General features: G+C 43.4%; 1 protein-coding gene across 3 annotated transcripts; it reads right to left on the bottom strand.

Annotated features, from left to right (window-relative positions):
• Window positions 1-22848, bottom strand: RHOA (ras homolog family member A). 3 transcript variants are annotated; one of them, XM_058813151.1, is made up of 6 exons: window positions 22749-22844; window positions 15536-15665; window positions 5807-5964; window positions 3070-3190; window positions 1702-1832; window positions 1-1259 (listed from the first exon to the last, which is right to left on the bottom strand). In XM_058813151.1, the coding sequence occupies exons 3-6, from the start codon at window positions 5960-5962 to the stop codon at window positions 1086-1088; spliced, it is 582 nt and encodes a 193-aa protein (XP_058669134.1). In that variant the 5' UTR covers window positions 5963-5964; window positions 15536-15665; window positions 22749-22844; the 3' UTR covers window positions 1-1085. The 3 variants fall into 3 exon arrangements, with proteins under 3 accessions (XP_058669134.1, XP_058669136.1, XP_058669135.1); XM_058813153.1 differs by lacking the exon at window positions 22749-22844 and adding an exon at window positions 21644-21665; XM_058813152.1 differs by lacking the exon at window positions 15536-15665 and having other exon boundaries at window positions 22749-22848.

Below are 22848 nucleotides of genomic sequence, written 5' to 3'. Positions count from 1 at the left end.
TACAGGGAGCTTAGAAAACTGCCTTTATTCTATTAGTTCTTGGAAAAATGAAAATACAGAAAGAGTTTAGTTGGCTGCAGAACAGCAAGAAGTTCACAGGTTAGGAGTCTGATCACTACATGGTAACCAAACTTACACAAAAAGTTTCTTTTTTTTTTAAGTTTTGAAACTGGGTCCAGCAATGAATTTAAGGCAACTGAACAGTTCAGAAGCTTTGAGTGTGAGCAGGCTGTCTTTTCTCATCCCTACAGCACGTTATGGAAAAAACTCCTGGGTGTGCAGACCACTCGTATCATTCAAATGGGTCAGACTCTTACAAATGAACAGGGGAAGAGGATCAGCTGCTTTCCACCGGACTTTATTTTCAAATACAGTTTCTTAAAAAACCCAGAACACCTTAACGCAGAGGTTACAAGTAACAGTATTAGGAAATCCAATTATACAAAAAATACTACATCTAAGCTGGGGTAAATAGATTTATTTTTGGTAACATACATTTAAACTGGCACTAATTACACAGTAACTAAAAGGTAACTAACATGAAACCACAGAACCCTCACTTTTCCTTAGCTGAATGGGACTTGGTCATTTCAGAGTGATCACATTTTCAAATTAATGTTTTACACCAAGCCATGAAAATCAGATCTTCCTAAATGTGATAGCACTGAAGCTACTCTTGATTCCATACAGCCATGTAACGGTTGTACTCAATTAGAATAGGACGTTAGTTATAAAGTAGTTACAGACCAATCCTCTGTGCTGACAGCTTTTTCTCTTTATAGAGACAAGAAAGAAGATAGAGAATTGTCTTCAATTAGCGCCTGGCATATCCTGTGAGTGCAGAAAAGGTTTGTTAGAGGAATGTTGAGGTTAACCTTGGGTGCACAGATGAATTTGATGCAGATTGTTATAAAAATCATGGTTGGCTTCTAAATACTGGTAGCAAGATGACTCGATTTTTAAATCTCTTAAGTAAATTATAGATAATGAAAAAGGCCAGTAATCATACACTAAGATTAATAAACAGCACTTCAAAATTACTCAAGTGCAGGGTGCTGCTTTGGCCATCTTCCTCTGGCCACGCTTTATAAGAGAAGGCACCCGGACTTTTTCTTGCCACGCCGGGCTTGCAAAGCAGCTCTAGTGGCCATTTCAAACACCTCCCTGACACCGTCTTTGGTCTTTGCCGAACACTCCATGTACCCGAATGCACCAATGCGGTTTGCCATGTCCCGGCCCTCCTCGGGTTTCACAGGCTCCTGCAACAGCACAAAAGCAGCAGGTGAGGACAGCCCAAAGCCACACTGCTTCTCCCCTTCCCACCCAGCTTCCCGACAAATGCAAAGAATTTCTGGATTAAGCACACATAATGAACTGGTGAGTTAAAAATCCAATGCCAGAGGACACGATCAGTTTTCTGATACCTCTGAGCTTGAAAGCTGCAAGCCTTATTAAAACGAGCAAGTGACTGCCTATTTCTGATGAAGCATTTATGCAATTCTTTGCCACCACTGTAAAAAAACCTATGAGCAAATCCCCAAATCAATGTCTCAGTCTTTGTATACAGGTGTTGATCAGACAGCCCACAGAGACCAGCAGCCAGCTGTGGGTGCCTGTTTAACAGCTGTGGGTGCTCTGCTTCAACCACCACACACTTCTGTGTAATACACCATTTATTGTAAGGCTCTGGAAGGAACCTGCCTGCTTCATTTTGGCCAGCTCTCGTCTTGTGTGTTCGTCATTCCTCAGGTCCTTCTTGTTTCCTACCAAGATGATAGGCACGTTGGGGCAGAAATGCTTCACCTCCGGGGTCCACTTCTCTGGGATGTTTTCTGAAGAAAATAAATTGAGGCATGACTGTAAAAAAAAAATCCCACTTCTGGGGAGAGTTTTATTTTAAAGCTTTTACACGCTGCTTGAGTCATTGTAACTTGATAATCCACACTGATGCCCTTTTTTCTGCTCTTCATAAGGAAGCAAATAGAGCTGTTCTGGTGTTACCAAAAAAGACAAGCCTGTGTGTGGTAATTTGAAGGCTGAAGGACATGTAACATTTTGGCTTCTCTCAGCAGCTACCTGACAAGGGTTAGCACAAGAGACTTTAAAGAACAGCATGCAGATTTCTGGACTGGAAAGTTATGGAATATTTTGCTTCAAGAGAAACATTTTATTTATCTCCAGAAACTAGAGGTGGGCACAGTAATGAAGCCTAAGTTTTAACCTCGCTTCTTTTCCTAAAGCAACACAAAACAACCCCTCTCAGTTCTCCCCTTACTGCAGCAGAGCTGTTCAACACACTAATTACACACACACAGAAACAAAGGCTTAGGGTAAGTAATTTTCAATCTGCCATTTCTCCCTACATGCAGCAAATGAATTTGTTCTCATATACAAGCAACCTCCTCCTCACATCACTACGTGACTTTCGTTTTTTCATGAAAGGAGGACTTGGGGGCTTTTGAAAGCAAAACCTTCACAAGTTCTGTATAGCAGGAAGTGCTGAACAGCCTAAAACATCTGGCTGTGCTTTCATAAGCTCTTAGACATTTGAGATTCACCAGTGGATGTACCTGCAGGCTGCATAACCACTTTTTATCTTCATGAAATTCCATTCAGCTTTTGAAGAGACATTCACTATTATGTAATATGGCATATTTTCTTGCTTGAAGGAACAACTTAAACAAGGGTTTTGAAGCCAGTTTTTGCACTACAGCCAAAATACCAATTCTGCAGCTGCACCTGGAGTGCTCAGGTGTGCAGCCTCTAGATGCTGCACACCTGAAAAGCTGCCTGGCAGTTCACTGCTCCCAGGGACCCTGGCACCCAGACACTGGTGAGCAGGAAGGGAGGAGAGGGAAGAGAATTGTTACAATCTGGGCAAACAGAGTGCTGCTGCAGCTCTCAGTGTTGCTGCAGAATTCCCTAATGTCTGAAAACTACAAACTCAAAGCAGCAGCAATTCTGAAACTAGGAAAACCCCCCAAGGGAAAATGTATTCTACAGTGCAATTTCCAAGGGGAATATATTGATATAGAGAAGTGGTTCTGATTCAGTTAGAGATCTACTTACCTAAACTATCAGGACTATCAATTGAAAAACACATAAGTATAACATCAGTATCTGGATAAGAAAGCGGTCTAAGTCGATCGTAGTCTTCCTGTCCTGCTGTATCCCACAAAGCCAACTCAACCTGCAAAGTTAAGATAAGGGGTTAGTCAGATCACCAGGAAAGTTCTGATTCAGAAGCCAGGAACACAACAGGAGTGAATAAAATATTTCAGTCAATACCACTCAAAAGGAGGAGACTGCAAGTTCTCCTTTGCCAGGAGAACTATTAGGCATTTTACATTCTGTAACTCCAAAAACCAACTTATTGATGCTTATGAGTATTTTCTTTATACCTATGACCACTAAAAGGCCATAAAAGCTACCAGCAGGAAAGCAAGACAAAAGAATTGAAGGGAATCAGCTTCAAAGGGCTGGGAGCTCTCTGACAACCATCCCAGAAATACCAGTTTTCAGTGAAAGTGGACTAAGTATATGCTTTTTAGGATTATGCACATTTTCAATGGGTTTACAGCTGGAACACTTAGTGACTAAGAAATGTCAAGATCGTACTTATTTGTGCACAAATTTAACAAAACTGATTTGTGTGTAAAGCTTCTTGTTACTAAGAAGTAAAGTACTTAATGTTCTCAATTTTTCTACTTTTGCTGGAGCTAGGTGAGAACACCCCAACTGTAGAAGGACTAGCCAACATTTAAAGCAAAGAACTTTAAAAACTATAATCAAGCTCTTTAGGTACATATACTCTTGCTTCAGATTCTCTGATGTGTCTGCCTTCATAATGGACTGGGTGCCTTCTTTAAACTCTTGCATTCAAAAATTCCAGGATAAAGGTCCATAGAAGCTCAGATAAAGAGAGATGGGCAGAACTGGGACCCAAATGTGAGGCTGCATGTCTGTTTGAACTGTGAAGAGACAAAGCCTTGAGTGTACACATATACAAAAATAATCTTCTGTATTTCAGTCAGAAATACTCCTCCTCTCAGAGTCACCTCTGCAGCTGCAAATGTGAATTCTGGGGCAAATGTTGATATTTTTAAAGTGATGTCTATGATGCTGGAATCAGCTCCTAAAGCACCACATCTCCTACCATCACTTCTTTGTCTTCATATGACTTCTGGACATTTCTGGGAATGCTTTTCTAGGAAGACAGAGGTAAGTGGCTGTCAAACAGAAGAGGTTTAAGCTCTCCTACAAACTTTTGTCATCAAATTTTCTGAAGACCAAGAGCTTAGGTAAAATATATTCTCTAGTTACAAAAATAAAATCAGCTGATACTGCTCAAGCTGCTGATGCTATTTTCCTTTAGCTACTGGCTGCATCTAGCTGATAAGGCATGACTCCCTGTTCTCTCATTCAGAGATGCAGAGATTCAGGCAGAAAGGAATGAGGAAGTTAGACTTGGTGATGAGACAGAGAAATGGATATCATACATATTTCAAACAATAGTCCTTAGAGTCTAAAATACAATATAGAAACTGTAGAACCTGTCACTTAGGGAAAAATATTAGTCTAAAAGTAAATTTTATTTTACTGATTCACATTATGGGAGAGGAAAGCTCTTTTTAAACTCAAGTAGCAAGAGCTATCATGACTAAATCTATAATTAACCCATCCCTGCAACACCAGGAAATTAAATTTAACATAAAGTCCAAAACTAGCTCAAAAACTTCTTTTTCTCCAGTCAGGATTGACAGTCACTGCATCTGAACTGGAATGGACTGAAAAATGTCCTGGCTGTAGCTGAGGCCAGAGCCAAGGCAATGTCCCACAGGGACAAAACAGGGGAGCTCAGCACCAGCAGCACCAAGAGCTGGCACCTGCCTGAGCTGCAGTCCCATGGCAGAGTCAGCTCTGTGTGCTTACAGCACCCAAACAGACACAGGCTGTGCCTGCCTGACAGGGTTTGGCAATAGCTGAGCTTTCAAGGTGCAAAGCTCCTCTTTGTGTGCTTCTGGAGCAGCCTGGAAAGTGACAATTTTGCACATCACCCAGCACCCTGCTGACAGAAGTGCAGAAGGCAACCTACCCAGGGATCAGCACCTACAGCTGCCCCTGGAGCAGGTGTGTGACATGTCTGCCTAACAAAAGGACTCAAGAGGTTCCCCTGATTAAAATCTGATTTTCAAAATATTTAAAACTAAAATGAAATATTTTAATAATTAGTTTACTGAAGTACAAGCTGAAGATGAAGCTCAGTGAGCTGTGGCTACACTTGGGTCCTAAGAATTGTGGTCCTTCAGACAACCAGGACAGGTGATGCTGATGTACACTACAAAAATCAACCCCCTTATCAACCTGTCTGTCATCTGTTCTCAGAAGGATGCTGGATGTTGCCAGGAGTAGGTATTAAAAAAATCCTCTCAAGGAATTAGTCTTTATAATTACAATACCAGGTCCTTATTAAAACAGGGACTCTGTTCCAAAGGCCAGGAGCCCCAGAGCCCTCAGCATCTTTGCATTGCTCCATCCCCTCCCACCTGCTGCAGCATTCTCCTCACACTGCTTGCATGGCTTTTGGAACCTCAGCTTGTGTACAGCTAGAAGCACCTTGTTAGACAGACACTGGATATGAGCACGTTCTAGCAAGGCCAGTGTTTTTTTCCACAGGAACATCCTTAATATGTGGCTAGTGCTTATATTGTAAATATATTTTTAAAAATGAAGTAAGTGTGGAGATGCCCATGCTATTCTGAACAAACACCAGTTCATTCTGGCTCTTAGGGAAGGGTTCACATACCTGCTTTCCATCCACTTCAATATCTGCTACGTAATTTTCAAAGACAGTGGGAACATACACTTCAGGGAACTGGTCTTTGCTAAATACAATCAGCAGACAGGTCTTTCCACAGGCACCATCTCCCACTATAACCAGCTTTTTTCGAATGGCTGCCATAGCTGAAAAACAAAACAATGACTTGTTAATTCAACTGATACAGCTTTTAACGGAGATGCTAATAATTAATAAACACCAAGTCTTCAATTAATAAGACCTTTGAAATTGGTTATACATGACTGTTAGAGAGACAGACAAATCTGGACTTGGGTAAGTTCAGATTCCCATTCTTTTAAGAAAAAACATTCCCCAGCACTTATAAACACACCAGTGAGCCCACTAATGCAAGAATAATAGAAAGGAGAAGAGATGGGCCTGGTTTAGCATTTATTGATCTGTCCTAAAGGCTGAGATGGCAGCACCCAGAGACAATGAGTGTGTGAGCAGCACTGTCCCAGGGTACCCTCTCAGAAGTGGATTCCAGGTAATCATATACAGGATGCTGCAATTGAAGGGCAGTAACATTTTCTTATCACACTGAGCTGTGTTAACCACAAAGTGCCAGTCAGCTGCACTGAGGAGCACCTGCTGCCACCTCAGAGCACCAACAGAAGGATCTCAAGGTAACCAGTTCCTCAGATTACAATCACCACTCTGCAAAGGATTTTGGCAGGACACATCTCACTCCTCAACCCCCTTTCCTGGATATTAACCTGCTCCCAGGTTAACAGCCTGCTGTCAGCTGGCAGTGAGAGAAGGGGGTACTCAGAAGTGGAGACCCCTGTGATACTACATGCAGATCTCTGCTGTGCAATGAAATGATCAGTGATTAATTGATTGGTCTGTATCAGGACCATACAAATCCATGTCCTGCTCATGAGCAAACCTGGCCTCAAAAAGCCAGTACAAAAGCTTGGAAAGCTCTAAGGCAAGCCTGGAGTCAGGGTGGGGCCGAAGGAGATGGTTGTTTTGGATCTGACAAAGCAAACAAAAGCAGCACTGTGTATGTGCCTGCTCTCTCTTTCCTCCAGGTGTTTATTTGTGACCGATGCAGGGACAAGCCAGGGATTCAGGGAGTGACCTGCCTACAGCAGAGTGCACTGAGGACAGAGCCAGGAGGACTTTCCTCTCCAGAACACAAAGGCACTCCAGGGGAAGCTGCTTAGTCATCCCATGAAGCTTCCTGGAAATGGAGCAAACGGCAACCCCACCACAACACCTATGGCTGCATGACCAAAACAGCACAGAGGGAGCACCCTGTGAGGTCACTTATGCCAGGACAAGCCCAGAACAAAGATCTATGAGGATGATCATGGCTGCTGGCAAGGGGAGAAGGCCTCAAAGAAGCACAGGAGAGATTTAGAGGACACAGCAAAAACTTTTTATCCTTTTCACCTCTTCTTTTGCCTCATGAAATGAAGTAAAAAGGTAAAACTACCATCTAAAAGCAAACTTTGGTACTGTTAGGTGGTGAAGAAGCATTGGATATTACTGAGAGATTCTGTACTTCTGCTCCAGGTACAGAGAATGTTCCAGGTACCATTTCAACCCACCAAGCAGCAGGGGTCAAGGACAGCCCTGTCAGACACCACTGCTCAAGTGCTCCAAATCCATGTCTAAAGTGAGTTTCTTTCACCTTGCAAACATATATGTACACAAGTTAAAGTTATTTACTTTAGGGACTTGGGGCAATTTTTACATTTGTGGAAGGTTTTAAATGATCCAAGCCTTATAAAAGTTTTCCTTCCATTGTTTGAGATGATTTGGAATCCTTTCTAGCAATGGTAGTATTTGAATTTTACAGAACTGGAAATTATCTGTCCTCTGTACTGATTCAAAATCAACTACTTGTAACTTCTATTTAATGTCAGTTTTGGCTAATCTGCCCTTCAAGTCCTACAAAACCTCTGAAGTAATCTACTCATGTGCTCCACAACATTTACAAAGAGAAAATGTCCCTCAGTGTGTACCCCTGCCCTTCTTTGATGTAATATAAGCCCATTACTGTTTATGCTGGTTTTTGTGGCCATAAGGAAATTGATTATTCCCTCTCCCCAGTGCAGCTGAGAATACATGCCTTCATTTAGTCTTCTCTTCAGGCAAAACAATGCCAGTTTATTCAAAGCCTCCTCTGTAAATCATATTTCCTAGGCTTTCCCATTGCTCCCTTCTGGGCAGAGTCCAACTGGCACAAATGTACCCAAGTGTGGAGCCCAAAAGCTGAATCCAGTATTTCTCCTAGGGCTCTGTGAAGAGTGCCCACAGCTGAAGGAATAATTTCATTGATCTTCTGGGATACCCTGCTTAAACACCAATCTGGAATTATGTGTCTTTCTCTTTCTTCCTCTCCCCTGAAGACAACACTGTTGATACAGTCAGCTTTTAATTCCTGATAGCTCCCAGACTTTTTTTTCATTCAGATGTCTCTATAGTGAATAGTTCTGTCTTCACACAGCTGAGTATCCACTGCCACACTTTTATTTATCCTTACAACGACTGATTGTTTATTCTACCTTCAGGTTCTAGCTCTGTCCTCCAGTTTAACCACGGTCTGTTGGATGCAAGTTTAATAGCAGTGATCCCCAGATAATTATCCAGGCCACTGATGAAACCACCCTGGAGACACAGTGGGTGGCTGACAAAACCTGTCCTTCCCTGCCACCCTCCCTCCTTCTCCCTTCTGGGCTGGTGGCTGGGCCTGGTCTGGGATGCCTTGAGTTCCCTGCAGGATCACCCAGGGTAGGTGACCTTTTGGCATCACCTACAGATAACTGTATTTTTCAATGGAGTATCACATCAACTCTATCTTCTTCTAAATACTTTCACTCACATTATTTTTTAAGTATTCCTTCCCAGTTAAATTTTATGTTTTGGCCTGCTACATACCTATGCCTAAGGTCTACAAGGAAACTACAATTGTGTAAAAAAACTCCCACAAACCCATTATTTAATGTAGATATTTCTAAAAATCCTTCCCCAAAAAAGCTTGGAAAATTTATGGATATATATTTATCAAAATTATTTCAGGAGCTTTAATTTATCTCCTTTGTTTTTCCTGAGAAAATCCTACCATAAAACTCTCTGCCTGAATGCTTCCTGAGATATGCTGATATCATTTGGACCCAAGATGCCCTTCAGCAATGTGAGCTCAACCACTTCCTTCCCACTGCTCAGCACCTGCCCCATGAGGCTCTCCAGCTCACAGTTCTGTGCAGGACCATCACCAGGACAGATCAAACCTGCCCTCAGTTCCCTCCATCTAGTACATTCAAAATCCAGGGAATTAAAATTCCCTCAGCATCAGCTTCTAGAGGATCCTTCTGGACCATCTCATAAAGCCTCAACCACATTATCATTTTTTGGTGACCTATGGCATCCTTGTATTTTTTACTTTAGTTTCACCTTCCACAGCATTACCACAAAACAATTCCTTCTAGAACAAGTGTGTTGTATAAAATTCAATTCAGGAGGCAAAGATCACCACTTAAAATCTCCAATTTTCAGAAGCAGCCCAGATTATAAATGCTAGGTAGATATAAACACCTCAGGATGTCAGCTCTGATCACCTCCACCCACCTCGGAAGGAAGTCACCAAACATCACAACCACTTCTTTCTACTTATCATTATCAATGAACCATAGAAGGTTTGGGCTGGAAGGAACCTCCAAGATCATATAATTCCAACCCCTGACACAGGCAGGGACAGCTTTCACCAGACCAGGCTGCTCAAAGCCTCATCCAACACTTTCTAATTTAGGAATTCCTTGAATTTCCTAATTTAGAGGATTCAGTGTACAGATCAGCATATTTCAGCTAGTTATTTTTAGCTAAAATAAATACACTCCTTTCCAGTGGACAGCTGTAAGGGGTTGTCAGGTCTGGCAAAGATTCAGAAAAACAACATCTTGGTAGCACAATAGAGAAAAAAACGGATTGTTGGAATGGAGCTGCATCTTAGTGGTGCATGTAGCAAGGACAACACTAACAGCATTCACAGCAGCTGGGTCTTTCTGCTGCACTCTGACATGCTCTGCTTTTCTTCATCAAGTATTCTGAAACATGGAAATACATCAAATTTCTACCAGCAGTATGTGAGAATCAAAGCACTTTGTTGGCCTAAAGAGTTTCATTTAAGATGCACATTACACACAATTTACTATTTGCTGCAGCACAGCTTTTCACCAGTGCTAAAAAACCTCCATGAGCTACCCGAGAGGCTGTAACAAACAGCTACTACTGCCTCCTGTAACTGAATGAAAGTACATTCATCCTTTTACACAACACACAGAGCAGGGAGAGTCCAATAAACCCAGAAAGCTGCTGCAACTGCATCACTGATGATGCACACATAACACTGAGCAAGAAATAATTTATCCCAATTAGTGTAGCAGAATGGCTGCAGTGATCTTCTAGGAGAATCTGTGCTGTCTTCTGCAGCAAGGCAAGAGATCTGCAATTTTTCCTACTCTTAAATAAACCACTCTTCCCTCTTCCTTTGCATTTACAGGATTCTCAAAACCAGCTAGGCTGCTAGATTCAAAGTGGAAACTCTCACAACATGACTCAAGTGACTCATCTGAATGGAAGAGATTCAATTATGACATTTCCCCAGCCTCAGCCAGTGTCTTTCACAGGTATTACAGGAGCTTTAGACATCATTTGCTCAATCCCACTAACATCACAGGAGGTTACAACACAAGGAGCTCCTGTTTGCAGAGTTGCCACACTAATATCCTTGTTACAGGAGGCTGCTGTTTCTAAGTGCAGTGAGGCTCCAAGACTCCTGCAGCATAAAGCCCTGCTTGTTAAGGGAATCCACCAAATACTCCAGAAGAATTAGAAATGGGGAAAATATTTTTTTCATGTTTTAAACATACTCCCCCCAAGTATTACTCTTTACTGCAAGGGAATTTGCCTCTTCAGCATGCTATTTGTTTTTCAAAGGAACAACTTTTCTAGTGCCACCTCTCTGGCAGGTCCCAGGGCCACACAGCATGAGTGAGGACTGTGGACACTGTTGACATTCTGAAGTTGGATAGGCTGACAACAAACATGCCAGGTTTGTCTGTCTCACTCTGGATCTCATCCTGGAGAAAGTAACTGATGGAAGAAACAGCCCTTTACCATCACATAGGTACCACAACTATATTTAATTTCAATTATCAATTAATTACTAGTAACTTTATGTTGCCTGCTATGCTATACAGGCAGACCCTTGGCATAATACAGAATTTTGTAAAAACATAATTCTGGATTATTGCACGTCAGCAAGAACTCAGCAGATGCAGTTCAGAAGCAGTTCAGCATGCAGTAAGGATGCTGCAGGGGATGGGGGGAGAACATCCTTTAAATTCTTTCCCACTTAATCTTGCTGAAGTTCTTAAAACCAAAATGTTGGAAGGCAAAGTTTTGAAATCTTAGAAAGACTGCCTTGCTGCTGACTCCTCTACACAGTACTGAAGCAGTTTGCTGCTGAGTGAATCACAGCCTGGCACTCTTCTCACTTGCTGTGTTTCCCTTCATTCAGTCAGCCCTGCCCTGGGCAGCAGGAGGAACAAGAGCTGGGCTGAGGGACCAGAAGAAGAAACCCTGCTCAAGTGTCTCCCACCCTGACCAGTGAGGCCCTGCCCTCTACCTACCACAGGGGAGAACTGACTCTGCCCCAGCCCTCAGCTGCTTCTGCCTCAGTACCCACATTCACTCCTAAAATATCCTCACTTTTGTTCAAGTCTGAGGTGGAGGAACTAAGAGTTTTCCTCAAAGACTCCAGGGATCAAGAGAGGGTGAGCAGGCTTTTCTCAGTTTTCTTCTGGCCATTTAGCAAGGTTGGGCATTAACACTGAGAACTAGCAAAGCAGTTTGGAGCCCAAAGTAGATCAGCCCCAAAGCAAACAGGCCTGATTTTACAGCAGCTGTGTACAGTGAAGAAAGAGACTGAACACAGAGCATCTGAGTGGGTGAAGTGGCCCAAAGACTATGGCCAGGGAAGGGGTCAGACAAACAGGCCAGGAGGAAACAGCAGAAGGATGTAACCACTCCTCTAGAGCACAATCCAGGATTCCCACATCTCCAACAGCAGGCAAGAGTCTCAATCTCCTCCTCCACTAAAGTCCCAATGGAGAATGCCAGCAACTATACATTCTATAGTCCTTTTTTGCTGCTCACTTCTCATTAGTGAAAGCACATATAAACAAATACCAGAAATACTGCAGCTTGCTGCTGAAATACTAATCCTGCTACCTTAAATCAGCTTCCTTCAGCCTATGTAAGCCTATGTGTGCTATCTTGCCACTTTTCCCCACATAACCAACACAGGATGGCTCTGCTCTTCCATAGCAATAGTTGTGAAGTAAAAGAAACTGTGACCCAAATTCACCTCTTAGAGAAGCTGCAAACTGGGAAATCAACAGCCTTGGGACTGAAATAAAAGTAAGAAAAAAATATGGAAAAACATGACTCAGTCACATAAAGGAGTCAGATAGAAACCATGTTTCTGTTCCAGGGTTCCTAAAAGATCCTGGAAGATGTACATACCCCAAAACATGCAGCAAGTGACCACTTATTTACTGTCTGAACTGATCTGTACAGCCAGACACACTGAGCTCAGAGTGATCTGCTCTTCTGACACCATGAACAACCTGAAACCAAGCATTACTGGGATGGAACCTCAGTTCAATTCCAAGCCAATAAAATAGAATCAAAACAATAAAAACATGAATATGGTCAATACATTTCATTATAATGGTCGAGATTTTCTTAATTCTGTGCAAGTTTGCCTGTGGACACCTCCACTCATAAACCAAAAAGCCACATTATTTAAAGTGTTGCTAACAAGACCTTTGAGAAATAGCTATAATTATATTCCTTACTGCAGCCAGTACATAAAGCAGTTTGACAGTACTGCAAAATAGACCTATTTCTAACTACAGCACTATGTGGGAGCAGTTGGTGAGAAAAAGAGATCTGCTGGGGCTTTTGGGGAGGGTTACATATGAAATCTAACATTTGAAAAAAGTTCCAAAGGTGGCAAAGCATAAGGCAGGCTACTGATATTGCACATGAAATTAAACCCACAGAGAAATAGAATTTTTCTGTTGTAAGACTGAAGTGCAACTGAAAAACTGACACAGAAGGTCAGCATAGTATCCAACAGGATTAAACACTAAACACAGGTCCTTGGGGAAGGTCTTTGGACAAGGCAAGCTGAGTGTTCAGCTTTCTGATAACAGTTCATTCAGCCTACATCAACCAGGCTCAAGTCTGGCATGTTTTACTAGCTTGGAAAAAAGGTCTTGCAAATAGAGCTGTACATTTCCAGAGGCAGCTTTAAATCCAGAGCAGCATAGCTGTGCTCAGCCCCAGCTAATAAACCTCCCCAGGTCTCAGCTAACTCCACAAATAACCAGCTCAAGCCTCTTTGTACTACATCACCAGAACTGGGAACAGGGTCAGCTTAACTGCATTAGGTCTTAGCAACACTGGTTGCCAGCCCCAGTGAACCCTTAATGACTGATTAATTTTATACAGTCATTAAGAGTTATCCAAAAGTACACAATAGGTGTTTTACAGGCATGGGCATACAGTGAATCTTCGTTAAGGACACAGAGTGTTGTTCATGCTGCCTCTGCAATGGCTGTGATGGGGCAGGAGGTTCCTCATGCAGTATAAAGCTGCCCGTGCAATGTTTGGGAGGAAACCTGAATCAGCTGTCAGCACTAGATCCGTGCTGAGTGTCATGCGGACACAGCACGTCTAATCTGAGATATCATGTGAAGACTCAAAGTAGGATTCATCCTATCAAATTACAGCCTTTGCCCTTGCCTTCCTCTTCAGGAAAAATCCTGTGTGACAACAATTCATCTTCCACAATTCATCCTCCTCTCAGAGAAGAAAATTGTTTTGGATTCTAATAAATTTGCTTGAAAACATTTTGCTTTGCTCTCCTTCCCTGTACAGAGCACCTGCCCGTGCTTTACAGGAACGAGCCCCAGCACTGCCAAGTGCTCCCAGGAACACACAAACTATCTTCTGTGAAAATACCCAAATCATGACCTGGGCAACCCTCTACACCCTACACCCAGCACTGTGTCCCACAAGCAGCTCCAACATGGACACTGACCACTGGACCAACTTGTTTCTGCACCTAAACTTACACCTAGAGACTCACAGACCATCTGTTACTGCACGTCTACACACATGGAAATGGGGACATGGACTTAGGAGCTGGGGCTCTCCACCTCAGTGCCTGACATTTCAGCTAAACTCAGGACTGGATTCTTGCACTAAAGAAGAGGAAAAATGAACAAGAAGCTTCTCCCTGCATGTTCTCCAGCCTTCAGCTCAGGAGCTTCTTGGGTCAGATATGGTTCCCATGAATTTGGTAACCTCAAACAGATTTCTCCTCCATGAGCTTGTCCAGACTCCCTTTGAACCCATGTAAACTTCCAGCACACAAAACATCCTGTGGAGGGAGTTCCCACAATTTAATTACACATTGTCTAAAGCCACTTCCTTCAAATTCAAGATTGTCCCTATTAGTTTCTTTACTGCCTCCTAATTCAGAAATGGAAAGGGAGTGAACAATTTGCCTCCGCTCACCATCTTCCTGCTGCTCACATAACAGCCTTTCCAGACTGCAGCACCCTAGCAATGAGCTGGTTGTTTTTTGTTTTTTGGTTTTTTTTTTTAATTACCTTTACACCTTTGACAGGAGTGCCTGTCTATTCCTGGTATAAGGAGTAACTAAGTGGTAGAGGTGTCACCATCCCACATTATCCATCCCAGCTCCAAACGCCCCAGGGCTGCTGTAGCCCAGCTCCAGGAGAGGAGCCTTAAACCCATTCACTCAGTATCAGAGAACCACACCCTGAGATGCGTTTCAAGTGCAAACAAGCCACTGCTTGGTCATTCCCCAGCACATTTCACCCCGTGCATTAATTCAAGTGCAGATCATCTTGACTTTAAAATAGCAGTAACAGAGAATGCCATACACCATGCTCCTCGCTCCAGCAGTCAACTACATTTTCTGCATTATGATGAAGTCACTTCCTCACTTCTTCAGCCTCTGCAAATTTCCCATTATTGGCATTTTTCATTTCTTTCTGGTGACCACTCAAAAGCACAGCCCAAGAGTCCAACTCCTTCATGCTCTCACTACACAGACTCACTTGAGCCTCCACTTGCCTTTCTACTAAATTTAATATGAACCATATTGATTTTGTTCTGGATTCTTTTCTCACTGAAAACGACATGTAATTACTGTCAAGTACTAACTGAAGGTTAAGATGAACATTTGTACTTAAGAACCGAACTAAAACAATTAACACCTCTTGTTTCTATTTCCCCCAGTCCAGGCTGAGTGACACTGCCTTAATTCTTTCCTGAACACTTTGTTACTTATTCCATTATTGTACCTGGGATTGATGTCTTAAATCCGATGGGATTACAATCATTAAGATTGTCCTAGTTGTCTTTATTATTACTGCACATTAGCATTCTTTCAAACTCAAACTGCTGCAGTATGTAAAGAGCTTTCTGGAAAAAAAATTACATTGCCCCCCTCAATTTTCAGGCCAGAGATCTTCAGAGCTAAGATATATATCAAAACAGGTGTCAATTACCAAATCTGGTCAGATTAGGTGTGCAATATCATTCAACGTTTTTCTTTTAAACTTAATGATATAATCAGAATACCTGATTACACGGAAGTTCTCTGTGTATAGATAAATAAGTGCCAAATGATAGGAAACCAGGCAGAAGGAAATGCTCAGCGCTCTCAGAAAAACACCCGTGGAACCTGCACAGCTCAACGTTCATAAATGACCTGAAAAAGCGAAGAAAAATAGCTATACAACAAAATTTACTGGTGATGTCAATAAAGGCAATGGTTAACTGTGATGGATTTCAGAACTTTAACAGGCTCTGTGCCTTGGCAATAAAATTTGAAAGAGAGAAATGTGAAGTGATATGCAATGCAAAAACCAGACTCAACTTTCTACACAAAATGATGGACTGGGAGCTGATCACTGCCACTCAGGGACAGCATTCAAAGGTTATATAGTTAATTCCTTTAAAATAAAAGCTCAATACTCCAAAGTGCCACAATTTTAAAGATTCCAGTATTAAGAACTAGGAGAAAAGGAACAAACCAGAAACCATTAAGATGCTGTCGGAATCCATCGCATGACTGCATCTTCTGATGTGTGCAGCTGTGATCTTCCCATGTCAAAAGGCTATAAATGAACTGGAAGTGACTCAGAGCAGGGCACACGGATGATTAAACTACACAGCAGTGACCATATGAGGAACAACTACAGCAGGACTGGAAAAAGGACAGTCTAGAAGAGACACAGCCACAGAAGAAAACAACTGGATGCTTCTCTCAGACCCTAAAGAGCAGTGAGCAAAGCTGGGGCCTGAAACAAGGACAAGAGCAAATGGGATGAGCCAGCTTGAAAGCAAAGGCAGGCAGGCCTCCCAGCAGGACACATGGCAAGGCCTCACCACATTTCTACTTTTTAGATCCATAATTTCATAGTTATTTGAGCTCCTTTTTTCTCCCAGTTACTTTCTACAATTTTGAGCTTCTGTTTTCTATTTTCTATGTTCAGTTACTACTTTTCTCTTATTTCATCTGTAGGGCTTTCTTGCACTTTTTTTTAAGTGTGAACAAAACAGATGCCTTCATTTCCTTTCCAAGCCAGGTTATTTAATTCACATTCAACACTTGGAAGGAGAAAAACATTGCAAAAGAAGGTTCCTGAAAGACCTTTTTAAAGCATGTTTAAGTCAATTTCTTTTAAAACTAAACCAGCAATATGTGCAAGCAAAACTCTGTCTTAACATTGTCAACATGCATCCTGTTTTGTTAACAACAAACTTAGCAGGGTGCTCCTGATAACTGCCTGCAAAGTTCACCCCTATACTGTTCACCTCTCTACTGGTACATAATTAGTACATTAACACCATTTCAGAACCCAGGGAAGAAGACTAATTCGAGCATTTCTCCCTTGTCTTCCTCTACCATGACAAGTCCCTCTCCAAGGCTGAAGGCAAAGTTTGGATTTTGGGGGCAGAAAGAAGGATTCTGTCCTCAGGATCTGTGGCTGCTGTTGCTGTCCTTGCTCCCCCCATGGAACATTCTTGCTCATTTGCCCCCACTGACTCCATCTTTGCTATCTGCAGGCACGACTTACGAGAGCACTTCTCTTATGCAATACCGAGTCCCAAGATTACTCTGCACAAAATGAGATTAGGGCTTAATATTGAGGTAATTATAGTAGATCTGTGGATTTCCATGCCTGTGTAATCTGCAAAAAGCTTTGCATTTCAGCCAGTTTTTTCTTGTTGTCCTCTCCTCCCAGACAACTGCTGCATGTCAGATGGGATGTGGGGCACCTCATGCTGAGCAAGGCAGGCTTCTGCTTGGGTGTGGTGGCTCTGTCTTCAGGTGCTGGCAGCAAAGCACATATGGACAAGAAAAACTAACACTAACTTCTCCAGACAGCCACTTGTACCCACAACTGACACTCACCTGTGCTCCTTCCTCCTCTTCTCCCACCACAAGACATCTGTTGAAACTGCACTGGTTCAGATCAAACACCACTGCCTGGCACTGCAGGTATGTCAGAGTAAAAGGAGCAAATGCACTGATACCACCACAAGTGTATTTTCTCAGTAGACAGCTTGGGGGTAATTATTTATTTTTATTCTTTATGCCCAACAGCCCAACATTTGACAGTGTTTTCTGCTGTCATTCCACCTGTTAGGTTCTGGAGCCGTGTAAATCACTGTCATTCAAAGCACTCTGTGGTCTCAGTGCAGACTGAGGGAGAGGCACCTCAGTTTTGATCTAGACCAGACTGCTTGGTCATGTCTTTGCCAAGCTGAGGAGTTCAAATCTTTTTAAGCATCCCTTGTATGGAATCCATTCCTTATCTCTTTGCTTTTCCAGTTGCAATGTATCTCAAAGCACATCTTTCTCTGTGGCACCCCACTGTAATCAGTGTGTTGAGGACGAAGAGCCATGATGCTATCTCTGTTTTCCTTTTTTTATTCCTTTCCCAAAGCCCCTCATACAAACTCATATGATCACTGTTGAACACTAAACTTCCATTTTCACAGAATTATGGCAAGCTCTTCCTTCTAAGTGACAATAATTAACTTTCACCCCATCAGTGCATAAACAAATTAAGACTATCCCCCTGCTTTGTATTTATCTGGAACAAATTTCATTTGGCATTTTGCTGCCTGTAATTCAGTGTGAGAAGGACAAGCTGCAATTCTTCCTAATCAGCTTTAGTCTTTTCCTCCCTCCATCCTCAACACCTTTCTCACCAGATCATTTATGCATATGCTGAACAGTAGAGATGTAACACAGATCCCTCTTCTTCTCTTCTCCCAAACTTCCCTTCTTTGTGCTTCTCAAGTAATTACAAACCTCCAGCAGCTATGAGCTGCACCATTTCCTTTGCAAAAGCCACACTGGCTTTCTGCTACTCTTAAGTTGTTGGTCCATCTGGTTAGCTTTTTTTTTTTTGTTTTCTACTTTTTAAAAAGGCACTGAACTGTGATATCCTGCTGAACTATCTTTAAGAACTGCTACCACATAAATCCTCCTCTATTTCTGTGGCTTCAAGGTATTGAGAAGTTACACAGTGTAATTAGTAATTCGGTCATTTCAGGCCTGAGTTTCCTTTGGAACCCTTGGGCAAGCACCATCTGGTCTTGGCATCTTGTAACTGTATTTATTACTTTGCTCTATAAATTACTTTGCTGACAATTCAAGCAGAGACAGATCTTCCAATGAGTCCTGTTCTCCATAACGAGAATATCTGGCACAGGGAACTCTCTGGACTCCTGGACTCCTCCACAGGAAACAGGAATAAGTCATCTTCCTACTCATGGCTTCATCATCAAATATTTCTTTCACTTTTCCATCTATCGGCCCTCCAGAATCCTGAACCTTTCTTGTTTCTGATGAACTTGGAAATTTTTTTTTTAGTATGATGTTTCTCAGAGTCTCTCTGACAGGTCCTTGTATCCTTGTATTTTTCATTTGACTTGCCAGACTTCAGGTTCTTATTTACTTTTCTGGTCAACTTCATGACTTAAACTTTCTGAAGGCTGTATTCTTATTTCTAATACTTTCTTTATCCCAAACTGCATGCTCATTCTCATCTGTCAACATTCCACAGTATAATTTAAAATCCTCCCAACAACATTTCCAAGTTCAAGCGCAGAAGCCTAGTTCTGCTGTGGTTTACATGGAACCCAGCCTTTCCAAACAGCTCTTGGACTGAGGTTCAAAAAATGAGCCAATTCACTTGGTGAGCACCCAGTCAAGATCCCACTCTGAGACAGCCTTCTCACTTCACACAGTTTCAACAGAGCAAACGGGAGGTGAAGAGTAAAGAATCTCCAGGTGTAAAATATAAGAAAAATGAAATGCTAGCAAAGAATGCAAACAGAGATAACTGGTACTTGGACAGCTGCTAGTTCTTTCAAATCACTGACACATGCAAAGACAATCTTCCTTAAAACTGTGAAGATGAGGAGGAGGAATCCCTTTGTACACATCCACACTAGCAACCTGCTCCAAATGTGACAGTTCAGGCCAGGTGAGACAGAACTATTTATGGTTTCAAAACACTGCTAATTAACTGAGCAAAGAGACTGAATTGAGCTCTGTTTCTGATTAAAAAACAACAATAAAAAAGCAAGCAGAAAACCCACAACTGTCAGAGCCTGAGGAAAGCAAAACCTCATATTTGGTGTACTGCCCAATTTTACTGGGTATACTTGTGACTCTCCATCTGTTTGTTTTACAAGGGACCTTGGTCATGAAAGGTGGTCACAGAAAGACAGCAAACCTTCTTCTGATTAGTTTAATTAGCTGAGTCACTTAGAAGGACTGACTGTTAGTTGTGTGGATGGCAAATATCTTAATTAAAAGGTGGTCTATAGATATTTTAATTCAACTTTTATAATCTCAAATGTCCTTTCCAAATGAAAATATGGTGATAGGAAAAGGACAGAAGAGAGAAGGGACAGGGCAGTGTCACTCTACCAATTCCAATTAGCCTTTGTTACTTTATTCACTGTTCAGAATGAGTGGTAACAGATCCCACCAAGACCAGAAGGCACCAGACACCAAACACGAGTGTAAAAGTAGTAGTAACTTAACCAGTGTACCACAGGCAGTATTTTGGGATATTTTTGCTTATTTTTGAGAATTACCAAAAAGTAATAAGCAACTACCTCTTTCTATTTAGCTACCCGCTATTTATAGCAGGAGAGGAATTATAGCAAAAGGCAAGGAGCAGAGGATTTTCATCATGCACTCAGGTGTGTGCAGGTGCATAGCTGTACCCTGGGAATGGAATGAAGGTCAGCTGTCATTTGGCACATTTATTTTGCATTGCACTGTTCTCTATTATAGAGTTTCACCCTTATTATGTGTTTTACTAGGACAAGCTCATCAGGGATTAAATTAAAATTTCAAGGGCACACTTGCTGTACTTTATCAACATGCTCACTTCCTCAAACTCACTCAATTACACTTCTCCTCCACAGTTCAAACTGCATTTAAAGACACTTTGTAAGGCAACAGAGCAGAACAAGAGAGAGATGAGATTTAGTATTAAAGGTAAAAGATGGTGGCTGAGTGGAGACTTGGAAAGAACCTGAAGATGCCACAGCAGCAGGGAATAAAATGTTGGAGAAACTGAGAAGGTACACTGGGCTAATGAAAAGATAGCCAAGGTCAGAAATATCTAGCACAGAGCAGACCACAGACATGGTGTGAAGAAGAGCCCACAGGGTTCTGGGCAACTTAAATACATTGAGAGAAAAAGATTAAGTGTGAAAAAACAGAAAACCCAAGAGTTACTGTCAGAAAAATGAGGAAAGATTATGGTACTCCCAAGACCCCTCCAAAAGGGTTTCATTTGGAATTTGCTTATCTGAAGAGCCATCCCCAGCCCTACATCCTGGTGGCAGTTAAGATCATTTAGGATGTTTTTACTGTCAATTCCTGGCTCAGAGAACTCCCCGCCTCTGGCGCTTGGCTGCTGTGGCACTCGGCCAGGGCCTGAGCCTGGTGAGCGAGGAGGGACAACATGGGAGCTGCTCAGCTCACTTCTGCTGGGACTGAATCAATTCTGCCCCTGGTGTGACGGTGCATTCGTGTCTTGAAAAATTATTTTGGAAAAATCCATGTATTCTAGTGTTAAATGATACAAAGCATCCAAATTTACGGGCGATTGTACAAATCACTCAAATTTATGTCAAACATTTATGCTGAATATGCTGTTAAACATTCCAGTGAACTAATTAAAGGGAAATAAGGCTAAGGTTTTTCTTTTTTTAAACATGCAGCCTTGGTCCAAATCAGTGCCAGAATTAGACTCTATATTTGAATGAGAAATGCCAGTGCTGTGTGGCTGTGTGGAGACCTGGATAAGACCAGAAGAGGGCAGGGAGAAAGCACACATCTATCAGAAAAGCTTTAAACAGCAAGCAAATATTTTCACAAACAGTCTTTTCAGGGAGGGAAAGACTTAGTATTTCCGTACTGGGAAAAAATCCCCAAATAAAGCCATCAGAGAACTTAATCTTTGAGTCACAAACAACATTTAGGGCACATAAAATTAACTTTTGAGATTTCTGAGATAAAAAGAAGATCAACAGAAGTCTGCTTCTTGCAGAAGTTCACCATTTCAAAGTCACACAGATGGCAGAATTGACACTTAGGCTAAGCTCTGGAGGGGGAGGAAAAGGCAACAACAAACTTAACATTACCTATGGAGGGCTTAGTGTTTGATTTTGTCCAAATACTGTATCACACAGAGAAAGGGTGGGTGGGAACCACCACTCCTCAAGGGTTCCCTGCAACAAACAGGTGAACTGTACCAGGAGAGAAACAAAAGCTGGATATGAGGCAGCAAATAAAAACAAACAAACGCCCGTTCCAGACACCTCTTAAAGGGATATCAAAGCAGATGTGGTATCATTGGACTGGGAACAATACTTCATCCTGAGGATCTGCAGTAACTAACTCCCCAGACCTCTGGGAGAAGTTTTTAGGTTTTATTTTTAAAACCCAAACAGTGGTCTCGAGGTTCCTCTCGCCCTCGAAGGAGTGGGTTTCCTGGCAGAAAAGCTTTGTGCAGATTTCGTTGAACACCGGGCAGTTCTCAGCCAGGTGAGGCCCTGGGGGCTCCGGCCGTGTCAAACCACCCCCGGCGTTTCCCGGCCTGTGCAGCCGCCCCACCGAAAAACACCGCCCAAACTTTCCAGTTTCGCTCCAAAGGCCGATTCCTCCCCAAGATAAAAGTTCAGCGGCGCACAGATCCCGGCAGCCCTTCCGCAGGGACCCGGGCCCGGCCCCGTGTGCCGCGGGGGGCCCGGCGCGACCCCCGCCTGCGACCCCCGGGGCGCGGCCCGCCGCGGGTGACGTCACACAACGCCGCCACTCACCGGGGCAGCCCCGGTGCCGCCCGTGTCACCCCGCGGGGCCGGGGCAGCGCCGCCGCCGCCTCCCTCCGCGCCGCCCACGGCCGGGCGGCGGTACCGGGGCCCGGGCGGGGCGCGGGCGGCTCCCGCGGGAGAGCCCCGGGGCCGCGCCCCTTCCTCCCCTCCCCCGCTCCCGCGGCCCGGAAAAGGCCCCGTTACCGGCCCCGGGAACTCGAGGAGAGACCACCCCAGCCGGCCCTCCCCTTTTGTGCGCGGCGGTGGCGGCGAGACGCCCGGCCGGGCCCGGCCGCCCCCGCCCGCAGGCCGCGGACTCCCGGCGGGGGCGGGCGGGCCCCACCCGGCGACGGCGGCGGGAAGGGGGGAAGGGAGGAGAGAAACCGGCGATCCGCTCCCCCCCGCGCCCCCCGGTCGGCCGAGAGGCCCCCGGTACCTGCGGCCTGCGCTGGTCCGGCTCCCGCCGCCTCCTGCTCCACAGGCCCGAGCGCGAGCGGCGGCGGCGGCGGAAACGGGCGGGGCGGGCCGTGCGCGCT

Source organism: Ammospiza caudacuta, chromosome 12 (assembly GCF_027887145.1).
Source record: "Ammospiza caudacuta isolate bAmmCau1 chromosome 12, bAmmCau1.pri, whole genome shotgun sequence".
In the NCBI taxonomy this organism is placed as follows: Eukaryota; Metazoa; Chordata; class Aves; order Passeriformes; family Passerellidae; genus Ammospiza; species Ammospiza caudacuta.
Note: the sequence above shows the minus strand (reverse complement) of the source record. Positions and strands in the feature narration are given on the sequence as shown.